This window comes from Gallinula chloropus (assembly GCF_964237585.1).
Source record: "Gallinula chloropus genome assembly, chromosome: 4".
Classification (NCBI taxonomy): domain Eukaryota; kingdom Metazoa; phylum Chordata; class Aves; order Gruiformes; family Rallidae; genus Gallinula; species Gallinula chloropus.
The window spans coordinates 24,202,133-24,229,890 of NC_140088.1; the positions used below are offsets into that span (position 1 = coordinate 24,202,133).

Genomic DNA, 27,758 nt, shown 5'->3' on the forward strand with positions numbered 1-27,758 from the left:
CCATTGCTACTGATTCTTTTGAAGGGGTAATACTATTCCATCTAAGCACTCCTTAGAAATAACAAAAGCACCACTGATGTTCTGAATAACATTGTAAGTGGAACTCCCTATAAATGATGTTTTCAGCTCTTCAGTGCCCTTCAGTGTCAAAACTGACTCAGTTAATAAAATTACTTGTTGTGTCATCAGCTTCCTGTGCATCTGCTAAAGAATATTTGTTGATGATTGATAGGAGTGTGCATATAAGAGTGAAGTTCAATGTAGAAGTTGACTCCTCGATAAGAAGACTTTCTAGAGGAGAATTGTTCTATGGCAAACAAAGTGTCAAGGGCTCTAAGGTACTGATTGACTAGACCCTCAGCTGGTGTTAGTTGGCAGCACTTCACTGACTTGAGTAGAAGTGAACAGTTGATAATTGAAGAAGGAAATCTAGCCTGCTGTCCACTCCCATTCCATGTATGTGGAATGTCCTGAGAGAGTGGTCACAGATAAAATTGAGCTGCTTTGCATCAGTTAACTAGTATAAAACAAATGTCAGCCTAGCTGCGCAGTCTGGCTGTGAGGCTACACTGCTGCCATCTCACACCAGGCAAGAGCATGCCACTTGTTCAGAACCAAGATATTCAAATGCCTCATGAATCATTATTTTCTAAAAGATTTGGAGCTAATCCTCCTATTTACTCTTTGGCCTTACCATAATTAATGTATTTCTTTCTGTCTTTCTTTTTTTTAGTAGAATTTGAGTTCTGAAGGACCTTCTATCAGCTGTTCTGATCTCTACTGATGGCAGAGGTAGTCTTAAGAAGCGCTTAGGAATACTGGAAAGGAGCTCCGGCTTTGTAGAAGCACTTGAGTGGGGCTAGTGCTGCTGTAATCAGCAGGTTTGAAACTGAGTTGACAGTAGGAACTAAGCTATGTGTCTTACTTGAGTTCGCTCTGTACTGGGCATTCCTGGCATGCTTCATCCACTCTCTGCAGCTGACTGCCCAGGCCTCTTTGTACCAGAGACAGCAGCATTAATGTGATTTAGTCTAGGTGATCCTGCTCTGGCAGAGAGGATGGACTAGATGATCTTTCCAGGTCCCTTCCAACTCCTAACATTCTGTGATTAATACCTACAACACAGTTGTTTCCCAGAGGACTGAGTTGCTCTGTCCAGGTAGGTTAGTATATAACAAACTTGAGTGTATTTTATTAGAACCAACTGTAATGTCTTCTGTTTCATAAACTTTTTTATACTTTATGAACAGGGCAGAGCCCAGATCAGTGCCTCACTCGTTTGCCGGTCATTTGGTCTTTGGCCATCACACTTAAACAGTTTATGTTTCTGTCATGGTTACACACTAATGACATGCTCTGTCCTTTGTTAGGTACTCTGAAATCAGCAGATGCACAGGGTTATGTAAAAACAGAAACTAAGATTGCACTTGAGAGCAAGAGCTGTCCCAAGATAAAGCACATGTCTGACTTTCTGAAGGATCAAGATAAAGATGTTCTGAAATGCCAGCTATCTGGCAGTCACTTAAAGTGAGTGTTGCATTATTTTTTGTGTTCCTTCCATGGAAACCGTTTTGAACAAAGAGAAATGGTAAATTTACAATTTGTTAAAACACTTTTTCTGAGATACACTGGAGATAACCTTGTTTCTTCTGTCAAGTCTGTAGACATATAGTTATTGATGCCTGGGAGTGACTATCAGCTTAGGATAACGTAGGGCAGCTGAGGAGTCCAGCAAGAAAAAAAATTACTCTGTTGAAAAGCACAGAAGAAATGTGTGAAAGACAGCAGCATTTGCAGCTTTGTGCTTAAGGGGCGGGAAGTCAAAGAACTGCATGCTCTGGACAACAGGAGCATTGCTTTCTAATGTCTAAAAGTAAATGTCACGTATTCATAAAGAGGGGAATTCCTTCTATTACATGCAAGGAAAGAGAAGAGGCTGTTCACCTCCCTGAGTACTGATACAGATCAGGCTCCAGCACCCAAGTATAACGTGCCACATTCTTATGGCATGGTGTGAAAGTCACAGAAAGGGATACTATTCTCTGAAGTGCAGAAGACCAGCCCAAGCTTGTGTGCCATGTAATCTCCAGGAGAGCAGCAGTGTCAGGTTTATTGAGTTGATAGCAAAGATGAATGCAGAGAAAAGCTAAATTATTTACACAGAATTAAAAGCCAGAGCTGGCAATGTGGCTCAGAGCATTTAAGAAGAAAATAAAGTTTAAACAGTCTGGCAAAGGACTCAGATAACTGCAATTCCTGGCCCTTTCTCTCCACTAGACCATGCTGTTCAACTTCTGTGTTCCATATTGTTTCTTCCTCTTACCTGCTATTACTGCTAGGTTTAAAATAAAATTAAGTTACTGCATTGCCTTAGTTTTAATCTGGTACGTTGATTGCTGGTGTTTCCCACTTCCGTTGGCAATAGCATGTCTTGATCGACAGTATTCAGGTGGTTCAGCCTCTTTTGCCTACCTTTTGATCTCAATACATCTCAATTTTGGGGACAGAGCAGTCTGCAGTACTGTGAATATTAGTAAAGGCATTTCTCCTTTGTGAAATTGTAGCATTTGTCTGAGTCAAAGTTTTCTTATTGTCAGACCTTAACTTTCCTAGTCCCAGTAGCAGCTCTGAGGTGTCTACTTTCCTCTGAAAAGGCATCAGGGGGTTTTCCCCTCCCTGCATAGATCCTTTTGCTCTTTCTCCTTTGCCTGCTTAGCTTGTTTGCCTCTGAAGTGGACACAAATAAGACCATCAGGAGTTAAGTTGAAACTAATAAGGGACAGCAGAATAACAGAAACAACCCGTTGTAAATTAGCTTTGACTCCTTTTGTCTCAAATGAAGGAAAATCAGATGTGATTGGTTTTACCTAATCCACTGTCCTCATCTTGGTCTTCAGGCTGTTGTGAGGAATACAAATTCTGGGTAATGAAGGGATCATTCAGGGTCATTCCTCCCCTTTTTTGAGGCCTATGTCTGGCAGTGAGGCCAGCTTAATGATCCAAACTGAAAGATACTCTCTTTCATACCTGTTGGTTTTCCCCCAGAGCACGGTGTTTGCATGTGTGTGGATACACGCATACCCACTCAATGTGGCACGGGAAGTGGTGTAAGAACAGAAGCATGAGGGAGGATTCACAGGCACTGTGAAATGAACATGGAAGGGACTGCCTGGATTATTTTAATCAGCTTGAGTAGGTAGGAGGAATTGGATCGGCTTGGCAGTGTTTTGTTTTTGTTGGGGAAAACGTGACTTTCAGCACAGATACCAGGTTTCTGTTTCTAAGTTGGTCTCTTGTTTCTGAATTAGACTATTGACAAGCTAAGTGAAGGTTGGTTTCTTTATAGATTTATTAGGCAAGCAGTAAGTAATACCTTACCCACTTTACAGCATGACCAATCCTATTTCCACACACTTATGTGATAAATGCAGATGCGTTAGTAGCAAAATGAACTACAGCAAGGGGCACAGAGCCTTCTGTTGTGCTGGAATCCCTCTTTAGCCTGTATTTATTTTTTGCTGTCTGTATGTGGTATTTTTTGCTCAGTGGAAAAGTTGCCAGTGTTTCAGCCTTTGCACATCTTTTTCTTGATTTTTTTTTTCTTTCCCCTTATAGCAGAAAAAAAAAAAATCTAAAATCATCATGAAAGGTGGCATATTCCCTAGTGGTTTTGCCATTGCTTTTTTGAGTTTACCCTAGAATTATTCCACTCAGCCTACAGATTTTTAATTTCTTTGGTTTTTTGTGTTCCTGTGTTTTGCAGAGCATAACCCAGGTGCCTCCTGTATTAGACTCTTCCATTTTAATTTAACATAAATGTGGAATAGGTAACAGCAGTCTGTTCCAAACAGGAATATAGTGTGGTTAATTAAGAGAAGCAGTTTATTGTCTGTAGTTCAGCTTCATTACAAGCAAGATACACAGTTTGTGTTCTTCAGAATGGATAGACCCATGTACACACAAAATGGTTTCTTGTACCTGCTCTATTTCAGTACTGCTGCTGTTAAGTAAGTTAGAAGAGTGAAATACATAGGCTGAGATCTAGAACTCAGTCTGTTCTTGAGAAGTACCTTGTTAGGAATGAAGTCCATATGAAGAACAGTGACAGATTCTCAAATTTACTAAGGAGTAGAAGAGAACTGATTCAAGAATGCCCTCTGTAATCTAACAACTGTGAACTGATTTTACAAAAAGCTTAGTCCCTGCTTAAGTAACTGAATGAACAGGTTGTACTTGGAAATGGTGGAGACTGCTGCCTGTATAACTTAAAGCCAAAGCCTGCCCGATTCACTGAGGTGTGAAAGGACTAGGGACTGAATGTAGGGGTTTGTTGAATGTTTATCTGTTTGAAACCTGGACCCACATATTTGGTTTTAACATGCAAAACAAGAATGGTAAATTTAGTAATTTATCATTGATAAAAGTTTTGAAATGTTGTAACAATAACTACCCAATACTGGGTTTTCTTATTAATGTTTATTTTTAAATTAAAAGATACTATCTTGGCCTACAGAATGTTTGCATCTTTTAGCCTTGTACTTGAAGTTCTATTGTCCTGTTATTCAAAGAATATGAAACTGCCAAAGCCCATGTAAAGGATGTAACAACTTAGCCCACAAGAGGCCAATATGTATTTAAATTTATAGCTACTCATAGTTCTCTTTGTCCAGTGTAAAGGGACCCCAGCATCTTCCTCAGACTGCAACAATCTACAGGACTTCATGTGAGCTGAGGGATACAGAAGGGTCAGTCATGGCCTTGAAAGCTCCTTTTTCCTAGTAAGAATGATCAGGACTTTAGCAGCTGGGGGAAAAAAAAAAGTATGTAAACATATGTTTTCAAGAATGTCCTAATGCTTTGTATTCTATGTCTGTGGGTAGGCAGGATGGAAATTAGCTGTGCTAGTGTTAGTCTCATATTTGCTTTCATTTCCCTTCTAAGCAACCTTGGGAAGTAGTACTTTGAAGTATGACTCCTTGAGACACTTAACAGAAGTAAAAGCACTGCAAAAAATACGGTGTAGGGAATTCTCAGTTACCTACAAAATAATTAGTTAAATTCTCTGTTCTGTAACTGAAACTAAAATTGCCATTCATTTACACCAAGACTTTGTGATGAGTACTTGGTACTGACACATCTTTCCTTGAGACCTGGTTTGCCTTGTAAGCGTGTGCTGATTCTGTTAATAGCAGCCGTAGTAAATACAGTGTGATAGCCGCACTATATATCATAGGTGAAGTTAATCTCTGCAGTGTATCCATGGGTTGTTTTGTGGTGTATCTGGGTTCCAAAGCATGGAAGATTGTCTGCATTTTCTGTTTTCTTTTTTTTCTTGCCCACAGTCAAGGTATGGGAAGTTGAGTCATCATGATGGGCAGTAACAGACAATGTTACATCCTTCACATGGAACTTTTTGGGGTCTGGAAGTTGGTTCCTGTCTCATCAAGAAACAGGAAATCTTGTAATCTGACAGGGCTTCCAAAAGTTCATTGCTTACTCTTATGGGCAGTTTTTCTAACCAAGTGCTTCCTCTCATGACTGGTGAAACAGAAGGTAATGTCCCAGAAGTTTAGAAAAAAACCTGTTTCTTACCAGCCATTTCTCTTCCATAGCTGTCACAAGCTACTGATGAATCTTAACCTGTAATGTTTTCATGATGGAAAATCTGTGGCAAAGGATGAAAATTTTGATCAGGTAAAAGAAGTATAAGTAAGGTGTAAGGAGGTACTGTTAAAATGGTGGGTTGGCTTTTGAACCATGAGCTTGGTAAAGGTAAATCTGAAGGTATGTAGTGACTTGTGCAGTGCAGCAGGTGACTAAAGCAGCATGCTCATTTCAGCACTTACTGCAACTGGATTGCTGTGGATTTGCCCCATAATGAGTAAAGGCAAAATACACTCTTCTCTAGGGTATTTGAGATTATAGAAAAACGTCTCATCTCTTGCTGACTGTCCCCAATCGTTGCTGTCACCAACACCAATGACCATTGGTCTGCAAGGGTGAAAGGCTGAGAAGAAGAGAAGAAGGGGTGGTAAGAGCCAGGCCAGGGAGTTGACACATCATTGGGAAGACCAGGCAAAAGTAAGCAATCTCTTTCTCTTGGCTTCTTGGTTTGTAAGAAAGACTTTAAAGCTTGTATCTGTGAGAAAAATTCAGGGCAGAAGAGGAAAGACACAACAGGGTCTAAAGATGCATAATTATCCCTGAATAATTTTAGAGGGTATATGGAAAAGATAGTCTAACATAAAGACTCTTCACCTAGCTTCTGTGCATAAGGAATCAGACAACATTTCTCTCAGGCAGGCTGGAGACAAAAGGCCAGCTCAGCAAGGAAACCAGGTTGTGTATATATATATTCTGATAAGGTGCAACATATATTCTGAACTGAAGAACTAGTTGTTATGAAACCAAAACTGAATAGGTTTGTTCTGATAGAAAAATACAGGTCTTTGGAGACTCCTGTAATGAACAGTTTCAAAGAGGAGGGTTTGTCTTATGCTGTGGGCATTTGTCTAAACATAGGGCATGAGGGGCACTCAGGAGCTTAGTACAGCTTGTGCAGAACAGAGTAAGTCCTAAGGGGCCTTTGATACGTTCAGTTCTGATACCTTTCTTGAACAACATCATCCATGAAAGCACATTGGAGCACCCCTGTGCAGCAAAGCAGCCCAATTTTCCCATTGTGTAGATGACAAGATGGGCACAGAGAGCACAAATTACTTGCCCAGAACTCCACAGAAAGACTGGAAAGAAGCAAGGAATTGATCAGCAGTCTCCTGTGGACAGCTCGCACTTCTCCTGCTGCACAAACCGTTCTCTCCCAAGACTGAGCCAATTTTCTGTCTAACTTTATGTTTCAGGGCTTCTTGTCATATCTACCCTTCTCCACTCCTGGTAAATAGATCTTTCAGATGGTATACCTCTGTTCTGCTTGATTAATGTACATTTTCCCCAACAAAAGAAGCTGTTTCTAGGAAGTCTTCTGATTTATTAGGAGTCTTTTACCATGGTGACATGTTCCTTTGAGATCCTTGCTGGAGAAAGCACTCCTGAATTCATGGAAAACTCTTGTCCACTGCCAACACCCAAGGGTGAGTAACAAAACTTCTGGTGGAAGTTCTTTCCTAGTACATGCCAAAAATTAACTGCATTTTCAGGTGCTCTTAGGTATATTCATCCACCTCATGCAAATACATATGGTCCATCATATTACACAGTGATAAAGAACTGCGGTTGCCTGTGCTCATCCTCAGTTTTGAGAGATCTGTCATGGATCAGTCAAAATCAGTGGGAAAGCTGCTGTTCCTTTCAGCTGCTGGAAACATGTCTTAACTGATTTAAGTACAGCCGTTCTTGTTTATGTAAAACTCATGATCGAATAATTTTCCTTGGTCTGGAAGAATGTGGCCTTTAATGCATAAGTAAAATAAGCCCGTTCCAGTATGTATAATCTCTCCCATATGACAGGTATAAAGTGACACAAAGATCATATGAGTCTACTACATATCACCAAAAAATCACAAATCATTCCTGTCAGTGTGCAGAGCACTGCTAATGAACGAATTTCATTCCCAGAGGGGTGTCTGTGATGGAGGTGAAGTTGTAATCAGTACAGTAAGTAAAGCAGTGTTAACCTAATCTCCTTCATAAAGCAGACAGGCAAATAAGCAATGCATTTAAAATAAACCCAGAGAAAGTAAGTACCAGGTCCCTGTTGCAATTCACTAATTTAATTAATTCCAGAGTTGTTTCTTTAATTTTAGCTCTGAATATTGCTTTGTCTCCTAAAGTTAAAAGTAAACGAAAGCCTAATGCAATATGGGAAAGAAGGAGTGGGTTCCAGTACAAGAAGTATCCAGAATGGTTTTTACAGTATTTTTAAGTAGTATGTAGTGAAAAACACTTTTTTTCTTGCCATTAGCTCTTTTTTTTTCAATTTTCACCACAAAGACTGTAAAAAAGAAAAACTTCAGCAGTTTTGTATTCCTCAGCAGCAATAAAAATGTCCCCGTTTGCAGTCAGCCTGCTGCAATACTGCTACTTTCAAATACTGCTGTATGTTTATAGGACAGCTTTTTCCAATCAACAGAAGAAGAGCAGGAGAGCAGGAAGCATTATTTTTGTTACTTGCTTTTGTGTTTGGTATAGTAAGGCTCTAATGCCTTTGTGTGCAATTCAGGCAAAACCAATGCTAAAACTTAGTAATTCATAACATTCAAGGCATATGTTCCAGTTCAGCTCTATTTAATTTGTGATGTCCCATGGCCGCAGAAGTCCTGACGTCCTTCTGTTCTTTCCTTCCTCTGTACTTTGCTCTCTTCTGTCCTTAATTCTTAGTTCCCTCTAATTTACCTCTTCTCTCAGACAGTCCTTTATTTACAAGTCTGCCAGCCAGGGCAGGTCAAACTCTTTCTGTTCTTTTCCTACAGTACTCCAGAGCCTTAAGTCCAGTTGCTTCCATTCACTGTCCTCTGGTCTCTGCATTGCTCATACAGTTCAGGGGCGATTCTCACTTTCAATGCAGAGCACCAGAATAAAAGGATGGATGTCTCTGAGAAGAAATGTGGTTTTGTTTTGCTTCCTTAGGCCAAGAATGGCGCTGATCCAAAATGTGTCACCATTAGTGGGAAGAGTTCTGTCTTACTGGGGCTTTGAGAAAGCTGTGAGGGATCTTTAGGGAGGATTTGGCCTAAAAATTTCTGCCCTCAGAGAGATTCTAGATTGTCAACAGGTCAGTTCTGTTAATGATTAAATATATATATGTGTATACTGACTTAAACACAAATGAAGACTTCCCTCATACATTTGGCATATCTGCCTCTATGTGGAGATCTAGCTAATTGCTTTCTCTGTTTTTTTTTTCTTTCTGATCTGAATTCTTCTCCTGAGATGATATAAATAACTGCAAGTATATAGTGTCCAATACCCACACGGATGCCATCTACATCGTATCCTTGATCATGATTACAGGTAAGGTCTAGAGGTCTGGCTTGTAACTAGACCAGTTAGTAGCAACTAGGCTTGGAAGAATTTTTAAGTTAGGCATGACTGAGAGTCTTTGCATGGCAAATTTGCTGCAAGTAGAGTGGGGTGAAGCAGGATGAAAGAGTCTATCCCCTGCTGTCTATGTGTCACTGTGTCCACTGCACAAAAAGATATTTTCAAAGGTGCAAGCATTGTACTTAGTATGGGGAAGAGCCTTTGTGGTCCCTGTATTCTGTGAGGAAAAAAAATTATATTAAGTGTCTCGGTATGAAATACATTCTGTGCATCACCAATGTAAATGGGCAAAACTTAGGCACCTGCAGTTGTCTTGTGGCTGAAAAGAAACTCTGATGCTGAGAGTGACAGATAGTCTTTGTTCTCAGATACACGAGGTTCTGTGTACTTCAACATCCACAGACAAAATTTTGAGAGTCAAAACTGGTGGGCCAAACTGTGATCTTCTTTTTTTTTCTGATATGTCTTTGCAACGTTGATGATTCACCGGTCTTCAAACAGACATAGAACACTGTACAAGTTAGAAGCCAACCCACAATTACCAGAGTGCCCATGTGAAAACACCTTTCATGAGATAGCAGATTTCAGTTTGAAGTCTAGTTATTACAGATAATAAGCCAAATTCTCCACTGACGTCAGTGTGGCAGGGGTGTGAGTCACTGCTGAATTTGGTCCAGTTTTAGTGGAAAAGACGGGAATGATAAAATGCACCTTGGCACTGTCCTTCTGGTGGAAGTGAACTTTTTGCACAGCGTCACAAGACTTGGGAGTGAGTGGATGGGCCTGGGCATAATGACAGTGATCTTTTTTCATCTGCATATGCTTCCTACAACCAGCCAAATGTGTGCCTGCTGTTTGAAAGAAAACCAGCCACATTATGTACAGCAAACTTGCTTTAAATGAATGCTAAGTAAAATTGAGGCTGCCCACCTGCCTTACCTTTTATTTCAGGAGTACCATCTTTTAAAGATAAGGTTTGTTGTAAGTACCATTCCTTAAGTAGAATAATTACGTTTTTTATGACAGAGGGCTTTAGCAGGGCTTGGGCACAGGCTATTTGGTAGTGTGGTAAATTATCTTACTTAAACCAGATAGTGATGCTGTGCCAGGCACTGCAGCGCTCTTGACAGATAATGCAGGAAGATGTCAGTCCTCCTTCAGCTTGCCAAATGGTTCCAGGTAGGCTTTTAGATGTCATCTGCAGTTGTCTGAAGCCATTTACTTTACAATGACCTACAGTAAAGGAGAGAGAAGAAAATCAGAGCTGAGACAGAAGAACTGAACTGAACTGAAAAACAGCGTGTCTGCTGGTGATCAGCTTTGTAGGAGCACATACAACTTTTGCTGAATGTTATGGGCTGTGGTTAGCTTAATTTTCACTGAAGGAATTAATTGACCTTTCTGCTACCACTCCAGTGAAGTTATTTTGATTTCTTTCCTAAGTCTATCTATTTAGTGAGATCAGGAGCTAAGCATAACAGAATTAATATTTGCCTTTTATGTTTTTTAACAGGTGAACCACTGACTTCTGACAGAACTGAAACCGCTGAAAGACAGACAGCAGTGTTTGAAATCTGCCTGCCAAAGAAAGTGCAAAACTTCACCTAGAAATTCAATGGGAAAGAGTTGAAGTGGAATAATAAGTATGAAATCATCACATCTGATTATGGATGGGCCTACACTATGATAATTAAGGGTGTTCTGTCCAGTGACTTTAAAGAACTCAGTGTTGAGACTGCAGATGTAGTGCAGAAGACTTCACTCCTCATTAATCACAAGTAATGCATCTCTGGGCAGTGCATGGATCAAACACAAGATGGCAGGGTTTGAGCTGCAATATCCACAAAGCTAAAACACAAAGCTCCAGAGCTTGGGCTGAAAAAAAATGGAAGCAGCAGTCTCATAAATGTAGTCTGTGGATGAGCAAGCCAGAGGAACATCAAGACCTCGTTTTCACGCTGGAGGTAAAATCCAAGCTGGACCCTCCCATGCACAGGAGCCCATGTTGTCTCCTGCAAAGGCAAAGCCACCTGTTTGTATTTATAAGGTGCTTGCTAGTATGTGCCATTGTTTTTCTCACTCGCTCTTTCCCCTTTCCCAGGGGTTCCAAATCAGTTTGTCAGCAATCTCAAGAACACACAAGTGAAAAAGAAGGGAAAGACTTACCTCGAGTGTGGACTGACTTCTGAAAATGGCACCCTGAAGGGGATGTAGAGGGGAGGGATGAGAGATTGAGGGGGTCTCTTCAATACATCATGAAGCATGAAGACAAGAGAGCAAAGCTTATTAATGGTAAGCTGAGTGGCTCAGGAGATTGCACAGCAAATGTAGGCTATGCAAGACTGACCCTAATGGTACAGCAGTGCAAGTGTAACTGTGGAAGGTAAGTGAATGGCTCAGAGCAGAAGAGGAGGAGAAATAGTAGTATTTATAGAGTTCTACAGTGAACTCTGCAGAGGAACAGTGCTGCTTTGCTAACAGCTAGGAAACTGATGCGGGAGAGAAGTGCTTTGCAGTCTATTTACTGTCTAACATAGAATAAACTGTTAGTCCATGCACCCTCTTGGTAGCATGCAGATAATAGTTAAAGACTTCCCTTTGCTGTATAAAGCAGTAGAAACAAAAGCAGCAAATTTTCTATTTAAGTCCTTGCACTATGTCACCTAAACAAGTCTCGTGAAGTGTACTGTTTTTTTTTTAATCAGGGTTGTCCTAAAGAATTCTTATCCCGATTCTTTAAAGGGACTCATGGGACATTTGCCTGCTGTGTGCTGAGGACCAGCAACACAACCTGAGACTGGTAAATATTCAATATCACATCTTGTTTTGTTGAATTAATTTTGCAGTAGCATTATTGATGTACACTTCAGTCTATGATCTTTATAGAAAAACACAAGGCTGTTAAGAGTGGCGAGAGAAAGCTGGAAAGCTCTTGGCATCATCTGGAGAAAAATCTCAAGGTGTGGATTTTAGTGGGTATTACCATTTGAGGTGTATTCAGGTAGAGGTAGACCAGCTCTAAACTGTGCCCAGGTCCCTCCCATGAAAAGTGGAAGCATTCTAAGAGCATTTTAAAATTAACTGTATGGAAGGAACATAAAATTGTATTAACGTATCCTTCACAGATTCAGGAATCACTGAATATTCTGTTGGTAGAATGATGTGAAGGAAACTTCAGGGGCTAAATGAAGGTCATCTGTGAGGTCAAGCAGATTTTCTTGCATGGTAGATGGATCTGACCTAGTGCCCATCCCTGATGAATGTCTCTGTGAGACGGTTCTCTTCTTGGTAGTCCTGCATTCTCTGTCAGATGATGCCCCACAAACCCGGGCCTGGTGTATGTACTTGGGTGGAGTTTTTGGTGTACGAGTGCCCTCTGTGGGCCATGGCCAAGGTGGCCTACAGGGACAGTGTGGAGCAGGGACCTTCTCTGACCACCCCTCAGGACAGAAACCACTTCTGTGGCACAGGTGACCTGGAAAGCTGTGGCTAAGCTGCCTTTGACTCCTGTGCATACTAGAATTGCAGACAGATGCTTTAGTTACATATTCATCTTTCACTGTGTAAAATTCAGGTTCTGATACAAATACTATGTAGGCAGTAAAGGGAGCATTCAGCTGGTTTGACAGCTCCTCTAGACCAGCCAAGGGTCTAGAGTGGTGTTCTGTTTCAGCTTTTGGGTTCCTATAGCTACATTCCCTCTAGAAAACATCCGTATGGAAGGGCAAAAACTACTTAGGAGCAGCCTTTCTCCATGCCCCTTTCTTCCCATGATGTCTGATTCTTTTCATCCTGAGGGCCTGTCCATTTTGTTGTAAGATCTCCCTGCTGTTACATACCACTTTGGTGTTGGAAGTGCTCCTTGAGCAGCCATTCTGCACAGTTTTTCTGTTCACATGCTTCCACCGGGATTTCTTCCAGAGACCTATGCAACCAGGAAGAGTATGTGTATGATGTTCATTCTCTAACTGGATCCTTCTGAGCTCTGTGTTGTCCTGAATGATGTGAAAGTTGAATGGGTGTGGCTCAGTGATGTCAAATAGGTTGAAATGCCCATGGTGTCGTCAGTATAATGAAAGGCTGTGAAACTAGTGGGAAGTTTCCTCCAAATAGCTACTGCTGGACTTGGCCTGGTTTTGATAAAGAGCTTTTGATTAAGGACAAACAGATGTACAGATCAGACAAGAACAGTACTAATCTTTCCCAGTCTGTTACAGCCTCAGTCTTACTAAGTTTTGGCTTTAAATCTTGGCTTTTTAGTTTTTTTCTTTCCTGGTCTCTTGTAAAGATGCTTTCACAATTGCTAACCCATTGCCTCGACATGCGGACTCGCAGTATTTTCAGCAAGGTCGGCTTCTCACCACGCTCTCTTCCCTCTCTCCCAGTCTCTGATTTTCAGAGTAAATGTATCCCTTGCCTGCTAGGACAGTGAAGGTGGGAGCCATCCAGAGCCCTGTCACTGCCAGAGTGGGAGAGGAGCAAAAACAGAGGCTTGTGTTCAGAGCCAAGGGGGCAGAGAGTTGAGCAACAGTTGCCATTGGAAGTAGCCACCCCATCTCTTTGCTGCTCTTTACCAGGCATGCCCAAGCACTTGCAGAATCAGCGCTTCCCTGGGGCTCCTGACCTGGGCCTGGGCCTGGGCCAGGGCCATTTTACAGGCTGGAAAATGGAGGAGGAAAATCTCTTCTTTCTGCTTTGTTCCTTGAGGGGAGAAAACTGAACAGTTGTACTGGTTGATTTTAAGAGACTAAGCATGGGTGTCTGTGTTTACAAAGCAGTGATGCAGAATTTTGGCCTGAGCCTTTACTTCAGACATCGTTGTCACGAGCAACAAGAAAAACACCACAGCAAGAAAAACACCTGGGAGGATGGGTATCGCTTGTAAATACGCCCATTGCTCAGCCCAGGCAGCACCGGGCGGGCTTCCCGCTCGCCGCAGCGTGGCAGTAGGCCCCTCCTGCGCCCTGCCTGCGTCAGGCAAGGTGCAGCGCAACACACGCAGCAGTGAGGATGCTGCGGCTGCAGCGCTGAGTATTTATCCTACCCGTGCCTGTCCATGGCAAAGCTTTGGTCCAAGGAGAGTTTTCCTGCATTCAGAAATATTTTTGAATGCCTTCTTACGACTTTCAGCAGAAGATTGTCACACAATGTGTATGTTTAGAAATCACAAAACCAAAAGGAAAATCACCAAGTATGCTTAAGAACCTGGCTATTTTTCTTTATTGTGTGCAGGACATCCTTCCAATTTTGCCATATTACTCTCTAAAAAATGAGGGAGTGTTTTCTTTACAGGCAGCACCTAACATTGATTCTACTGTTTTTATCATGATCATAGAATGGTTTGGGTTGAAAGGGACCTTAAAGAGCATCTAGTTCCAATCCCCCTGCCATGGTGTTGGGGTTTAACCCCAGCTGGCAACTAAGCATCACTTAGCCGCTCAAACTCCCACCTCAAGGGGATAGGGGGGATAATTGGAAGAGTAAAAATGAGAAAACCTGTGAGATGAGATAAAGACAGTTTAATAGGTAAAGCAAAACCATATAGCAAGCATCAAGGTACCTTTCAAGGCAAAGCCAGCACCCAAAGTTATATGGTTCAAAGGTAGTATTGAGGTGACAGAGGAAGAGAAAGTGGTGGTAGAGAAATCCAGTTACAGTCAAAACCTATCTAAGAGAAAAGAGTGGAGTCATTATGCTCAGTCTAGAAAATGACTGTGACTTGTCTGTCCTAAATTAATCATTTTACAGCAGGACAGTCACTGGTAGACGTGTTGGGTTACAGACTTTCTTTTTAAAATTATTGCAGTGGGACAGACTGAGTTATCAAGTAATTCAAGATAAATTATTTTTGCTGTAATCTACACTTATTTGCACCATGACAGGATATGACCCTCTAGATAATAGCCCTATGTGCCACTGTGGTCAGCTGTTCACACAGAGACAAACTAAATACATACACCACACCACAGGGAAGGTAGAGTTCCTGTAACACATGGGGAAAATGTAAAATGAGATGGAAAGCACCCAAAGGCAATGGAGGAAAGCAGGTGACTCACTTTGTCTTCAAAAAGAAGGCTGGAGAAAAAAATCATGGATCCATGTAGGGGTTGTAAACAGCAACTACACCACATTTGCTACGGAGAGTAAGGAGCAAGAGAAAGCCTACTAATTCAGAATATGTGCCATCAATTCCAAGGGCCTCATCAAGCCCCTGGAAACAGAAGAAATGTTTGTTGGAAAATCGATTAGCCAGCTGCTTTTAATGTGGTTTGACAGTCCTACTTCCCATCATTTTTTTGTCCCCTTTCTCGGCGTCAGGCCCCAGAAGAAAAACCATCCCCATGCTACTTCAGGGGACAAATTCCAAGGACAGAGCTTAGAAGCTGCTTTATGCTTAGGCTGATAGTCGGGATCAAATACCCAGGTCATTTCCCTGCAAGTGTTTGTGGACTTGGAAACCCCTTGACATGGACTGGCCACAAGAGAGGACTGACTAAACACACTGTTCTAATGTCAGTTATGCAAGTGTAGTAGGATATGGCAGAAATGAAAAGTGGCTGTCTCTGGAAAATATTGTGGGGGAGGAGGGAACATAATTTAAAAGGGAATTGCTTAAAAGCAATTTTTTTTGCAGCCAAAAAAAGAAAATATGTCAGCCATAAACTAACTTGGTTGGAAAACGCTACTGAGCTATCTTCTGGGAGTGACAGTTTGGGTACCTCTTGTTCCCATTTTTTGTTATTAGGCTGGGATCCTTGGTGAAAGGAGATTTGCAGTCCTTTTTCCCCGGGACCAGAGTGTGTCACAGAAGATACAGTGCGAACAGCAAGTCTGCTATATTGAAACATTTCAGAAAGAAAATTGCCAAATTGAAGTTAAATGTATCAATTCTCACCTAAAACAATGCATTTTTGTCCAAACTTCCTATGTATTAAGGAAAACTTTTCTGAGCCTCTCTGTAATGCATTGCAGAAAGAGCTCATTTTCAGTTAAGCCCAAGAATTGAAATATTTCAACATTTGAAATGACAAAGGGAAGTAGATGGCAAAGAAAGAGTCTTTAGAAAAAGGTTGTGGCCTTGAATAAATCTTAACATAGAAGTTAGCATCATTGACTTCTTCCTGTACATGCATATGTTTATACACACAGACAATTTGTGAATTCTGATTGCACTATGCTAATTTGATTTTCTTCAGGTGTCTCAAGCTGTAGATATCAGGAAATAAGATATCACCATCACCTGTAACTTCCCAGCCCAGAATGGCTCCCAGTGCAAGGTTATATCACAGAAAAGAGGCGGAAAGGCAGCACTCTTTGTGTCCCAGTCACCAAGGAACCAGTCCAAGGTCAGACCAAGATTATTGTCTGTTTTATGTAGGCAAAAAGAAAGCTAGATAAACTTTGATTGTAAAGCTGAGTATTGATTAATCAAGGAAAATGTCATCACAGCATCTACCAAGATACACGTTTTGATGTTCACTGTTCAAACCAAGGTTTTCAGCTCTCAATTAGAAATGGCTTGATACCCATAAGCAACAATGAGAGGGCAGAACACTCAGCACCTCTGAAAGTCGCACCTAGGACCCTGGATGCCTAATTTCAAGCATCTGTATTTTACATTTCTCCCTACCTAAATCTGACTGCTTTTTCCTGACATAGACCAGACATGCATTAAATAAGTGACTGATTTTCTTATATCCATCAGATAGCAACCATATGATCCATGCTTACCACAGCTTGTGTAACATGTGTGCATTCCTCGCAGCGGCAGCATCTGATTAACGAGACTTTTGCTTTTCCTCTTCTGTTAATATTTTGGTTCTTTCTTGGATTCTTTCCTCTGTCTCATTCAAAATGTGGACTTAATATGAAAGCTACAATCACACTAGCCAAAAATATCCTCCTTAGAGCACCATTATTACTCATGGTAAATAATGGAAATGTTTTTAAGGCAAATTATTCAATTACTGAGGGGTTTTTTCCAAAATTGAATGGATGTTTAACCTAGTGTAAAAAAAAAATTACGCATTTTTCCTCTTATTATATGCATTAAAATTCCATCTTTTAGATGGGGAGAGAGATAAGAAAATGGAGTGACCACTAGAGAAATGAAGGTTAGACCTAGTTAAGGGGCTTCCTGAACCCTTGAAGTTTATGCTGTTCTCTGGCAGTCTGAACTGAAATTTCTTCTTGGTTTATCTCAATTCAAAAACAATTAAAAAAATAGTAACCACATGGGAACACTTTTATGGTGATTAGAGAGTTGTGTAATAGCAATGTGTGTGTCTCTAGGTACTGGGTTCAAAGTGGAAGGTTTTCTGGAGGATATAGAATGAGCTCTGCGTGATAGCCGTGAACTGTACATGCCCTGGATCTCTCAGGATGCTCTCAGCAGATCACGCACATTGCTATTACACAACTCTCTAATCACCATAAAAGTGATCAACATGATAATGGTGCTATAAGGTGCAGATGGTTTTAGTGCTTAATGTTCATGTATAGGTTGCCAAAGGCCCTAATATATGACAAAGAAAATAACTTTTCATACATGTTATGCTTCTTTCATCAGTCCACCATCAAGCCTTTTAAAAGATAAAAGTCTTGCAGAATAAATGGAGGTTGCTTACATTCTTTCATTTTAGTACTGGATTCTAAAAGTAGTAAAGAATCTGTGCCTAATTCCAGACTGATCAAAATCATAACCAAACTCCAAAGGATCAAAGTAGCCTCAGAAATGCTGAAATGGGCACACTTTATTTTGTGCTAGTTACAGAGAATTCATACTCTATTCAACCATGAAACTGAAACATTTTATAAGCAAAAGGCTGTCAGAGGCCATCAAAAATTGTTTGAACTAGTGACAGAATCTTGTGATAGATAACAGGGCCTTAGTAGTGACACATAATTTAGAAAAACCCTGGCCAGGTGTAGAAGCCAGTATAGCTAAAAAAGGAGAGAATTTTATGTAGTGGACAAGAGCCTTGAGGTTAAGTAGTTACTCAGACAGGAAAGCATTCAGGTTTACATCAGAAAACAACACAAAAACAATTTAAAGCCTGGAGCTATGATTCTTCTCTTTGAAGACTTGCATTATTTCACATTAGGCCTAGAAGAATATGTACTGTCCACACACACACCGTGTTCCTTATGACCCGGAGTGTTCTGTCATCAGATTTGTCATGGCGTGCTGCACTTGGTTGGGTAGGGCAGTGGGAGATCATTGCGTTTTAGGTGAGACTTTCAGAGCAGAAGGTGTATTCAGATTCACAACTCCCAAGTCATTTGACTAAAAATATACAAGTGGGTTTTTTTCATGTCCCATCTTTTGCTCCTCTTAAGTATTATGGAGATCTAACTAGACCTTCAAAATTAAGTAAAGAGCAAAAAAGCAAAAATTATTATTAATTAGGGGTACTGCAATCTTTGGCAAATAAACCTGAAGAACATTGCAGGATGTTGCAAAGCTAACAAGCAAATTCACTAATCCAGGCAGTCTAGATAGCAGCTTTCCACTTTACACAGGACTGTAAGAGGGATTTATTAAACAAGACACCAGGCACTCAAAGCCATACAAGACAGGTTCTAGGAAATGTTCTGCAGAGCTCACTAGTCAGCTAGGAAGAGACAAAAGCAAACCTTTAATGCTAGACACCTCTCCAGGAATGCAAGCAGAGAATGAATGGTGGTCCAATGCTCATAGAAAGTGCCTTTTCCAAGCTAAATTCAGATGTTTCCATGATACATGTAAGGATTTTTCTTAAATGGACAACCTTGGAACTGGGTCTACATGTAAAAGCCATTTTAGGAACTGCAGTGTTTTGTTGGACAGTTTGTTTTGTGCTTATTAAGGAGCACCTTTTATACTAAAACCTTGCAGGTTCAGCATCTTGAAATAGGAATAGCTCTGTATTCATATATGCAAGCATAGGCCTGTCAGTACTGTAGTGTGTCACAGAGCCTCCAGGACTGCTAAAGGTGGTGAATTTTTTCAGCTCCATCATTTCCCTTAGGCTGGCAAGAGCCAGATCAGGGCGATATGCTGTCAGGATACATACTAGAGGTGTGAGCTGAGGATACCAAGGAACGGATGAAATGCCCCAAGATCCATCTCTCTGGTACCACTTACACAGTGGGAAGCTTGCAGGAGAGACACATACTGCTTCTGAATCCAAGCTGTGAATGAAGGTGGTGTGGGAAATGCAGCTGGGTTTCAGGAAAGAATTATAGCAATGCCACCTTCAGGTAAAAGCTGCAGTATCTCTCCAGCTGTGAACTCCCATCTTATCAGCTATTTCTTCCTTGTAATTTTAAAATATACCTCATTTCGTAAAGGTTTATCAAATTCATCCTGCACAAAGGAACATTTAGAATCACCATTCTGCTTCTTTTTGCTTAGTTTTCAGAGATGCAGAGAGGAGATGGAGAACAGCATGAGCTGTGCAGTCCTTGAGCCAAATTAAAATCATGCTGCCATCCTTCTTGATGAGCTGTCCCCTGAATGAGTATGACAGGTGTAATGGCAGCTGTTTCTTCCACCATCTCACCTTTCATATCACATCTCATGTGTGATTACAAAATTCACTGTTAGGAGATTCTCTGATTCCTGTCAGGGATACTGTAGTCTGAGTATGGGTTAGGAGAGTAGGTACTAAAGCAAATAAGCCATTGTGTTTGAAATGCTCATTTGTTGTAAATACAGTCATACTGAGACAGAATTATAATTCTTCAGGTGCTCAGTTTGAATGGGAGGAACAGCCAGGTGCCAGTCATGCTTCAAAGATGTTAATTATGTCTTGAGAGTCAATATACCATGACCTGCTATGAAATCCCTAGATAGCTTGCTATTTGAGGTAGCAAAGTATTGAAATCTTTATTGACTAGGACTTAAGATTGCTTAATTTTTAATTAGGAAGTTCAGATTTTAATGTCTAAGATACTTCCAGGTAATAAAGCATGGTGCCATAGTGCTAACTGCCCTCAGTAGCAGTAACACCAGCAAGAAGAAGATGCGTGATTCATGAGTCATGTTGTCTAACACTGATTCCTGTAGAGTAGAAGGACACTTGACTGAGTATGTCTCAGGAGGCAACATCCAGATGACAACAACAAAAAATGGTTGTTTGTCTTCTCAGTCTCTGCTTTGGAACTACACAACAAGCCCATGCACCACAGCTTTGCTACCACATCTCCAAATAGATAAATACCACAAAATCCCAGAGAGACTGCAGGCTTCAGACAAAATTCTCTGGTGTGGAATGGCAACATGCAGTACTGTACTGAAGAGTGTGAAAAATCCTACAAGAAACAGACAGTATACAAAATTGCTCGTGCAGTAGGTGGGCAGTAAAATCATCTAATGAGGCATAAAAACTGCCTCTTCTTCTTGTTTGTTATCACTTTCTTGCTACATAACCTATTTTTAAATGTTCCTGTTCCACCTACCTCACCTGAAATTGTCCTAAATAGGTGCTCATCACTAAGCTGTTGATTGCTGTGGCACTAATATTTATCTTCTGGTGGTACAGGTATTAGGAAAAGAGCTGACAACTTTGCAACCCTTACCCTAATGGCCTTCTGCTGAAACAGTTTGCAGGTTTCTTTATCCAGTCTCCAGGCATGACTCAACAGACTGAAGAATGGCTTTACTATTCTGTGCAATTTCTCACTCCTTTAATTTTTTAATCTATTTCTCTCTCTGTTTTTCTTTTATTACCCTCCATAAGTTTGATCTAACTGTGAGGCTGAAGAGCCACATGGTGGTTTGTGCTGGGACAGCACCATGCAGTCATGCATCTTTCCCTGTGAGACTCTGTGTTGTGTCCTATCAGAGGAGAAATCCTGCAACTGGAATTTCCTTGGGCATCTGGTAAAATACTGCTCCAGGGCTATGGAGGCTGTAGTTGTCCTTTGGCTGTTAGCATGTGAGCTGTCACTTTGCTTTAAAAGAAGTTGACTGTTGGAGAAAATACATGCAGTGCTTTAGGTTCACAAAGTCCTGTATTATTGCTGGCTGGTTTTATGCCTAGTCTTTTTCTAAGCTGCTTCTGTGATGTTTAGGGTAGAGGGTCTTCGGTGGGTGTCAGTTTGTCAGCTGCACAATCCAGCTCTCTGCAGCTGGAGCAACAGCATTCAACAAACCATAACAAATAGGGGAAGCTCTCTGATTCATCACAAGAAGCAGAATTTTTTGAGCATGCAACTACAGTTCATGCTAACTGAACTAAAGTAATTCTCAATGAAACCTTGTGTGACCTAGCTGAGTGATTGTGTTGTAAAGACGACGCTTGAAGTCCCAACACTGTCCTTTCTGAGATATAATTTCTATTAGCATGGATATTAAGCTGCTTCCTGTAGAGGCTAAGGGCAATTTCTGTGCTTTCCTTTTATCTCTCAGTCTAAATTGTACAAGTTTATCTGTATCGCACCGGCTGTTTTTCCTCAGTTTTTAAGATGATCAAACTAATGAACTGTAGCATAAGGTTTATGTAGCATCTCCCAAGACAAGCCAGCTCTATGCGTTGTCTGCAATGACAGTGGGGACACTGACCCTCTGGATTCACAGCAGCATCTCCAAAGACAGAGATGAGATTCCTGACAGTGCTGGATGAAGATGGGTGCTCTTGTTCATGAGATCGTGGACTAAGCTCAGGCTGCCTCTGGGCCTAGGGTACATCATCAAACTACTGCGCGCCTCGGGTCCCCACCTGGGGAATAGACACAAGAATACCTTCTGTCCTGCCCTATCCATTTGATGGCAGTCTCTTCAGGTCCAGTTTTCCTTCTACTGTGTGTATGTGCAGCAGACTACATAGGAGCTCATACAGATGCTGTTTAAATTAAAATTCAAGGCAGTAGCGACCATCTGTGTGCAGGGAGGGTGGTATTATCATGTCTTGACATAGCGGAAGATGGGCATTATAAATGTCATCTACCTTGTAGCGTGTTTCCAGTCTGGCTGGGATTTGTTTCCTAAATGAAAAGAAAAAAAGGACCCAGCACATGTAGGAAACTCTCTGAAAGTCCTTCTGGGCCAGAAGCTGTGAGAAGCCCCTAAAAGCACATTGAAATAAACACTCTCAGGTCGTCTTGTCAGGTAGATGTTTTCTGCTTTGTTCAGTCACTCTCTGCTCAGGCCTAATCAGTAATAAGGATGTCTTACTAGCAGTACTCCCAAGCCAAACAAGCTCCAGCTCATGAAGTCAAAATGGTAAGTGATCCTTCTGCCCAGTTAGGGGCAACACAGAATGCACCCAATTTTTAAATTTATTTTTTTTTGCTTGGCCTGTGCCTGTTGTAATAAACAGCATAGTAATATAAACCAAACGAGATATTAACATATATTGCCAGACCATGCATATATTCTTCAAAAGCCTATCCACATGCTGCTAAGTTTTCTAATCCCATTAAGAGGAACAGGCAATACATTAAAATAACAGGATAAGTAGCACACTAAAATGAGCAGTCAGGTGTCTGATTTTATATTTGTATTTAATGATCACCCTTCCTTGCTCAATGTAGCTAGACCATAGGTACATTACATGTGCAGCTAAGAGCACTCCCAGTTATGTGGCTGTAGCCACGTTCTTGTATGAAAGTGCTTTAGGGCTGGATCTTACAGAGTCTTAAATAACGTCAGTAACTTCTGTGTATGTAGGCAAGTATAGAAGAGTGGTAAATGGAGGAAAGCTAGGTCAGTGGTGACTTGCAGTGCATTCCCTTGAAAATTCCCTTGGTAACAGCCTGCCTATTTTCAGGCAGGACACAGGCAGATATGAACTGATTTCCCAGTCTTCATTGTAAACAGCAAGTCATCATGTTATTTGCAGAAACCAGAGAGATGGTAGGAAAACTCTGAAGGATGAGATAAGCTGTTTTCTGAGAATGGGATCTCAGAATTTTGCTGTACAGTGCTACATTTAGGATCCAGGGGATTTACCTGATGGGACCCCATACCAGTGCAAAAGGAGATAATAAAGACTTCAAGAAGTGTGTTTAAGTACAGGCTGAAATGGAAGATTTGCAGTGGGTGCTGAAAATTCAATTGCTCATGGAATTCCCCTTGATTACCCCAGAGCATTCTGTAGACTATTAATGCCTCAGAGCAATATCACTTCCTTTACAAGATCACCTGTTTTGGTTTATAATTGGGTGTAATTTAATCGTGCATTTCTGAAGTGCCTTGGGAGCCAAACATCCAAAAGTGCTTTACAATTTAATGGCATTAGTGAGAGAAGGCATTGATATAGCCCCATGGAGCAAAAACCTGGCACCTCATTTACAGACCAAGAAACAAAGAAATTAATTGCTTGCTTACTGTTGCAAAGCAGATTAATGGGAGAATGAGATTTCTGATTCCTTCCTCTCTTGCTTTTCAGTTTGTATTTGTTTACATGTTGAGATAGGTATGCTGGTCAGATGTTGAGAGTAATGTGGTGTATTGTTTGTTCTTCCTCCTCTCAGAGTTTCATGAAATGTTATACCAAAGCTCTTTGGATTTGTACTCGTGCAGAAGACTCTGTCTCAATGGTACTGGCTCTGTGTTTATGTGCTTGCATGTGCAACAGGCATTGTAGTGTAAAGCACCCCACCACAGGGCTCTTGTCCTCAGCAGAGTGTTTTGACTTTGTGATGGAGTAGCTCAGGAAGGACTGTGCTTCCCATTTCATTGCCCCACAGAAGCAGCACAGTATGAGTCATGGCAACAACTGCACCATAAACTGTGCTTTCATCAGCAAACCCCACCCACCAGTCACCCTGCACAAGGGCAGTATTAGCATCACACCCAAGTCTTAAGTTGTGGCTCAACTCCATGAGTAGCATCTGCCTGGTTATGATCCCTGCAGCTTTCAGCTGCAGGCTGAAGATCTGTGCTAAGCTACGTTTGCAGCCACTGGTTTGTTGATTGTGATTCCCTCTACATTGAGTAACCACAGATTTCATATCTCTGATTATAGTTTGCACCCTGCTGTTTTCCAGGGCAAGGCCACTTTGTGGGACTGGCGCTGTGGCTCACACTTCTTTGGACCAATTTGGTGCTCATCTTTGCCCAGAGGAAGAGATTGCTCACCAAGCCCAGATTTAAAGCTTGCAGAGTCATTTTACAGTATGACACTAAAGTATGTTTCCCTTGTTCTCCCTTTCTAGAGAAAGGCTCTGGTGCCTCAGGAGCTGTTGGTGTTCTCTCAAAGGGAATGAGCGAGAGACTGCCAGGCACAGCTTGAGATGAAACCGATACAGCCCCAATAATGAGGGACTATATTTGGAAAGATCTTATAAGGTTATTTTCGTCTGTGATCATCGCTTCTGGACAGTTTGCTGGGCCGTCCCCAGGGTTTGGTTCTCTCTGCTAATGCAGAAGCTTAGTGTGGGTGTGTGGAGGGAAAGGATGTGCACGCTGGGTTTCCTGCTCTGATTTTCAAGCAAACTCGCCTGTCTGTGTGTGTAGGATACACGTAATGCTTCTTTCACTGACGCCAGCCACTGCCCACCTATAAAACTGAAGGCAGTTCACCCTTTTTTAAGAACTCCTGGTGTTACTGGCAATCACACTTTCCTCCTCCATGAATCCAGTTTCAAGCCACAGATGGAGGAGAGTTTTCTAGTCCCTAGAATTGGTGGGAGCATTCCCTGGCCTGTCATCGCTGCCAGCCAGGCTGACCCATGAGGACCTTTGATAGCACTTCTCACCTTGGTTTGGGGATGATGTGCACAATGGTTTGGGGCCCTTGGGGGCACAAGAACAGCTTTGTCCTCAGAGATCTGATTTCTGGGAGTAGGACTTACCTTCTGCCTTTTCACACACAGCTTGTTGAAGTGAGGACTGTTAGAATAGGAACATACCTCTTCAAAGTTACTCAAAGCAGCCTGTTTACAAGGAGGGCTGGCTAAGGAACAAGGCTTGCAAAAGTACCACGTGGGTGAGGTACTAATTTATATTCAGGTTTCTTAATGGGAGACCATTTCCAAGGCCTCTTCAGGCTCCTCCTTGCCTTGACCTGACAGGGAGGGTTTTCTGCTGCTAAGCCTATTTGCAGCTGAGTGAGGTGGGAACGCAGGAGTCAGGATGTGAGACTGTAAAACTGACTTTAGGAGATACGGAATTCACTTCGCATTGAGCTTAACTGCAGGTTTACTTTAGATCTCAGGAACTATATTCTTGCTGATTTTAGTTCTGGAAGAGGGGTCGTTACTGCCTCAGTCAGTTGCTGAAGGCCACCTTTGTTAGGCACTCTTTGTTAGGCCAGGAACTCCTTCAGACTGGGACTTTGTAGACTTTATTCAGGGACTTTTCTTTAGAGACTCTCACTGGTCTTTACCTGGTGACATGCTGTGCTAAGGGAGAGAGACAGGAGTAAGGGATGAGCAAATCTGCTGATTTGAATAGCTGTGCAGGAGTCTCAGTCGCTGATTTCTCTGCTGATTCTATGGGAGTTGATCCTGTTTCTCAAATACTGGTGTCTACTTCTCTTAACATTTGCTCTTTCTGTCTTGCTGCTTTAAAAGAGGACACATGCATCCTGATGCTTAGCTATGTTTTCAGTTTTAGCCTTTCTCCTAATATTTGAAAAATCAAACAGGGCATTGCTCCCCCTCTGTGACACACAGCAGCATCTTTCCTGCTGTAGTACCTCAAGGCGAATACCATTTCCATGGGAGGTGGTAGGTTGCAGGGAACACAAAGCCTGTTAGACCCAAAGTGAGTTATTTGGAACAGTGATGAACTGACCAAGGGGAAATGAGAATGAAACTGAGAACTCACTAAATTGAAACTGTTTGCTTCCTATGAAAACTATGACCAGACAACTTTTTCCTTTATACAGTGGAAAGCTTTATAAAGCTTTTAAGCCAGAACTCAGTGTGACTTGCACTCAAAACATAGGGTTGGTTGCAGTAATTACAGCACGTTGTTGTTGTTGCTGTTGTTTTTCATAAGAAAAAGATTATAAAATCCTCCTGGACACAGTGACAGAAATTTTGCAGAAGTCAAAACAGATGTAATTAGTGAAACTAGCTCTGCCTGGTCCAGCATGCTTAACAGCATTGCTGTGGCTGTGTAAATTGTCTGTCTTTGTGTGGCTCAAACTGCAGCTGCCCTTGGGTTTTGTAATGGTGTTTTAAACCAGGTGGTAGAGTTGGACTTCTGCTCAACAGGTATGCTCTGATGTTTCTGTCTTCCTTCCCTCTAAGTGGTTCCGAGCAGCAGGGTGCACATTAAAGGTAATATTTCTAATACCAGCTGCTAATGTATCTTAATGGCAATAAAAGGAGCTAAAGATGATGGTTCTCCCTTCTATCTTATCAGTTTGCTTCTGCACTGGTCAATAAGAATCTTCTGAGTTCAAGAGGCCACTTGGGTTCTGTCTTCATGTACCTAGGTAGCCCAGCAGGACCTCCATGATGATCTAAGCTTCGTTATGTCTGACTGTATATTAATGTAGAGTAAGCCATAAATCTGAATTACAGAAATCCTTGCGATACCAAGAAAGTCAATACAGTGTGCAGCTTTGCCAGTGAGGAAGTTGCTTTGTGAAAGAGCTGGCCATAGAAACTAAAACTTGAGATCAGGAAGGGTCCAGGAGCTTGACTGCTGGTGGCCACGTGAGGGATTACTGAATATCTGAACCACGAAAGGATATGACAGATTGATAAATACACATATAGATTAGTGCTGGTTCTTCTAATTAGAGTGATTTCTTCCAGGAGCCAGTTATGGAATAAAAGCAAAGCAGTGGCCAGTCACAGTCACTCAGTCTGAGAACTGCCTTGGTTCCATCTGGAGCTAGGAAGATGGTGTGAGGAAACAGGATGCTCCTCCCAGCAGGCCTTAAACTTCTTGAAAGGAATTGTAAAGGACTAAAGACAAAGGAAAGAAACACCCACTGTTGCCTGCCCTTTAGGCTACTTTGAAAAGAATTTGATAGTATTTTTTCCTGGTACTGATTCATGAGGAACCACTCCAGAAGGGGGAGTATGAAGGAGTCTCTGCTAAACCTGTGAGCACGTCCATTGAATAGACTGGGAGCAGTTACACACTCTGTGTTTCTATGCTATAAATCCCTGAAACCTGTTCCACCAGTGACAGATGGCCTGGTTCAGGATTAATGAAACCAAGTATCTGTGCCACTGCATCTAACAGCTGAAGAAACTGGCATCAGATCCACAGAGAAAAATGCCTATACTACCCTACTTTTTCCTCCTGGAAATTTTGAGGGGGGCTGGTGGGGAGGAAGAGAGACTTGGCAATTTATCTCGGATTTCTGGGCAGCAAGCAGCCTTCCCGGAGCAATCCTTTTCAACAAGCTGCCTTCTCCCCAGAAGTGGGGACAAATAGCTACTGTATATGGGACTGGCTGTAGTAGCAACAGGCAAGTGTGCTCTAGGGCTCCACATTCCAGGGCACCCAGGACATGGCACGGTGATGGCCGCTCCATTTGTGTTGCATGTGCTGTGTGGGGTGGATGTGGATGTGTTTCAGAGTCCCCCAGGCAGGAGTACTGGCTTTGACAGTGCTAGTCAGCTTCAGTGGGGCACTGCGTAGCTCCTGGACAGAGACACGTGACTGATGGGCATAACAGTGGCACAAAACTGCCCACCACAGAGGTTCAGTTGGCTACACAGTCTGTGCTGAAACCACCACAGGAACAGAAAATGAGCAAGGAGACATTGTGTCTGCACAGTAAAATTACCCAGTAAATTAATATTTTTAATTGCTGTTACACACAGAAGAAATGAGAAAAAAATACATTCCAAACAAAGAA

General features: G+C 41.7%; 1 protein-coding gene across 1 annotated transcript; it reads left to right on the forward strand.

Moving 5' to 3' along the window:
* Positions 1-7,006: 7,006 nt before the first annotated feature.
* Positions 7,007-24,195, forward strand: IGSF22 (immunoglobulin superfamily member 22; the record flags this gene model as incomplete). Its single annotated transcript, XM_084263126.1, is given in 20 exon segments — positions 7,007-7,091; positions 8,890-8,970; positions 10,514-10,605; positions 10,609-10,708; positions 11,102-11,210; positions 12,922-12,972; positions 12,974-13,029; positions 13,289-13,348; positions 14,546-14,637; positions 14,939-14,986; positions 14,988-15,075; positions 15,078-15,166; positions 15,170-15,228; positions 16,255-16,374; positions 18,993-19,011; positions 19,013-19,063; positions 19,067-19,175; positions 20,197-20,273; positions 20,724-20,801; positions 24,145-24,195. Coding segments are annotated over 20 exon segments (1,515 nt in total).
* Positions 24,196-27,758: the final 3,563 nt, after the last annotated feature.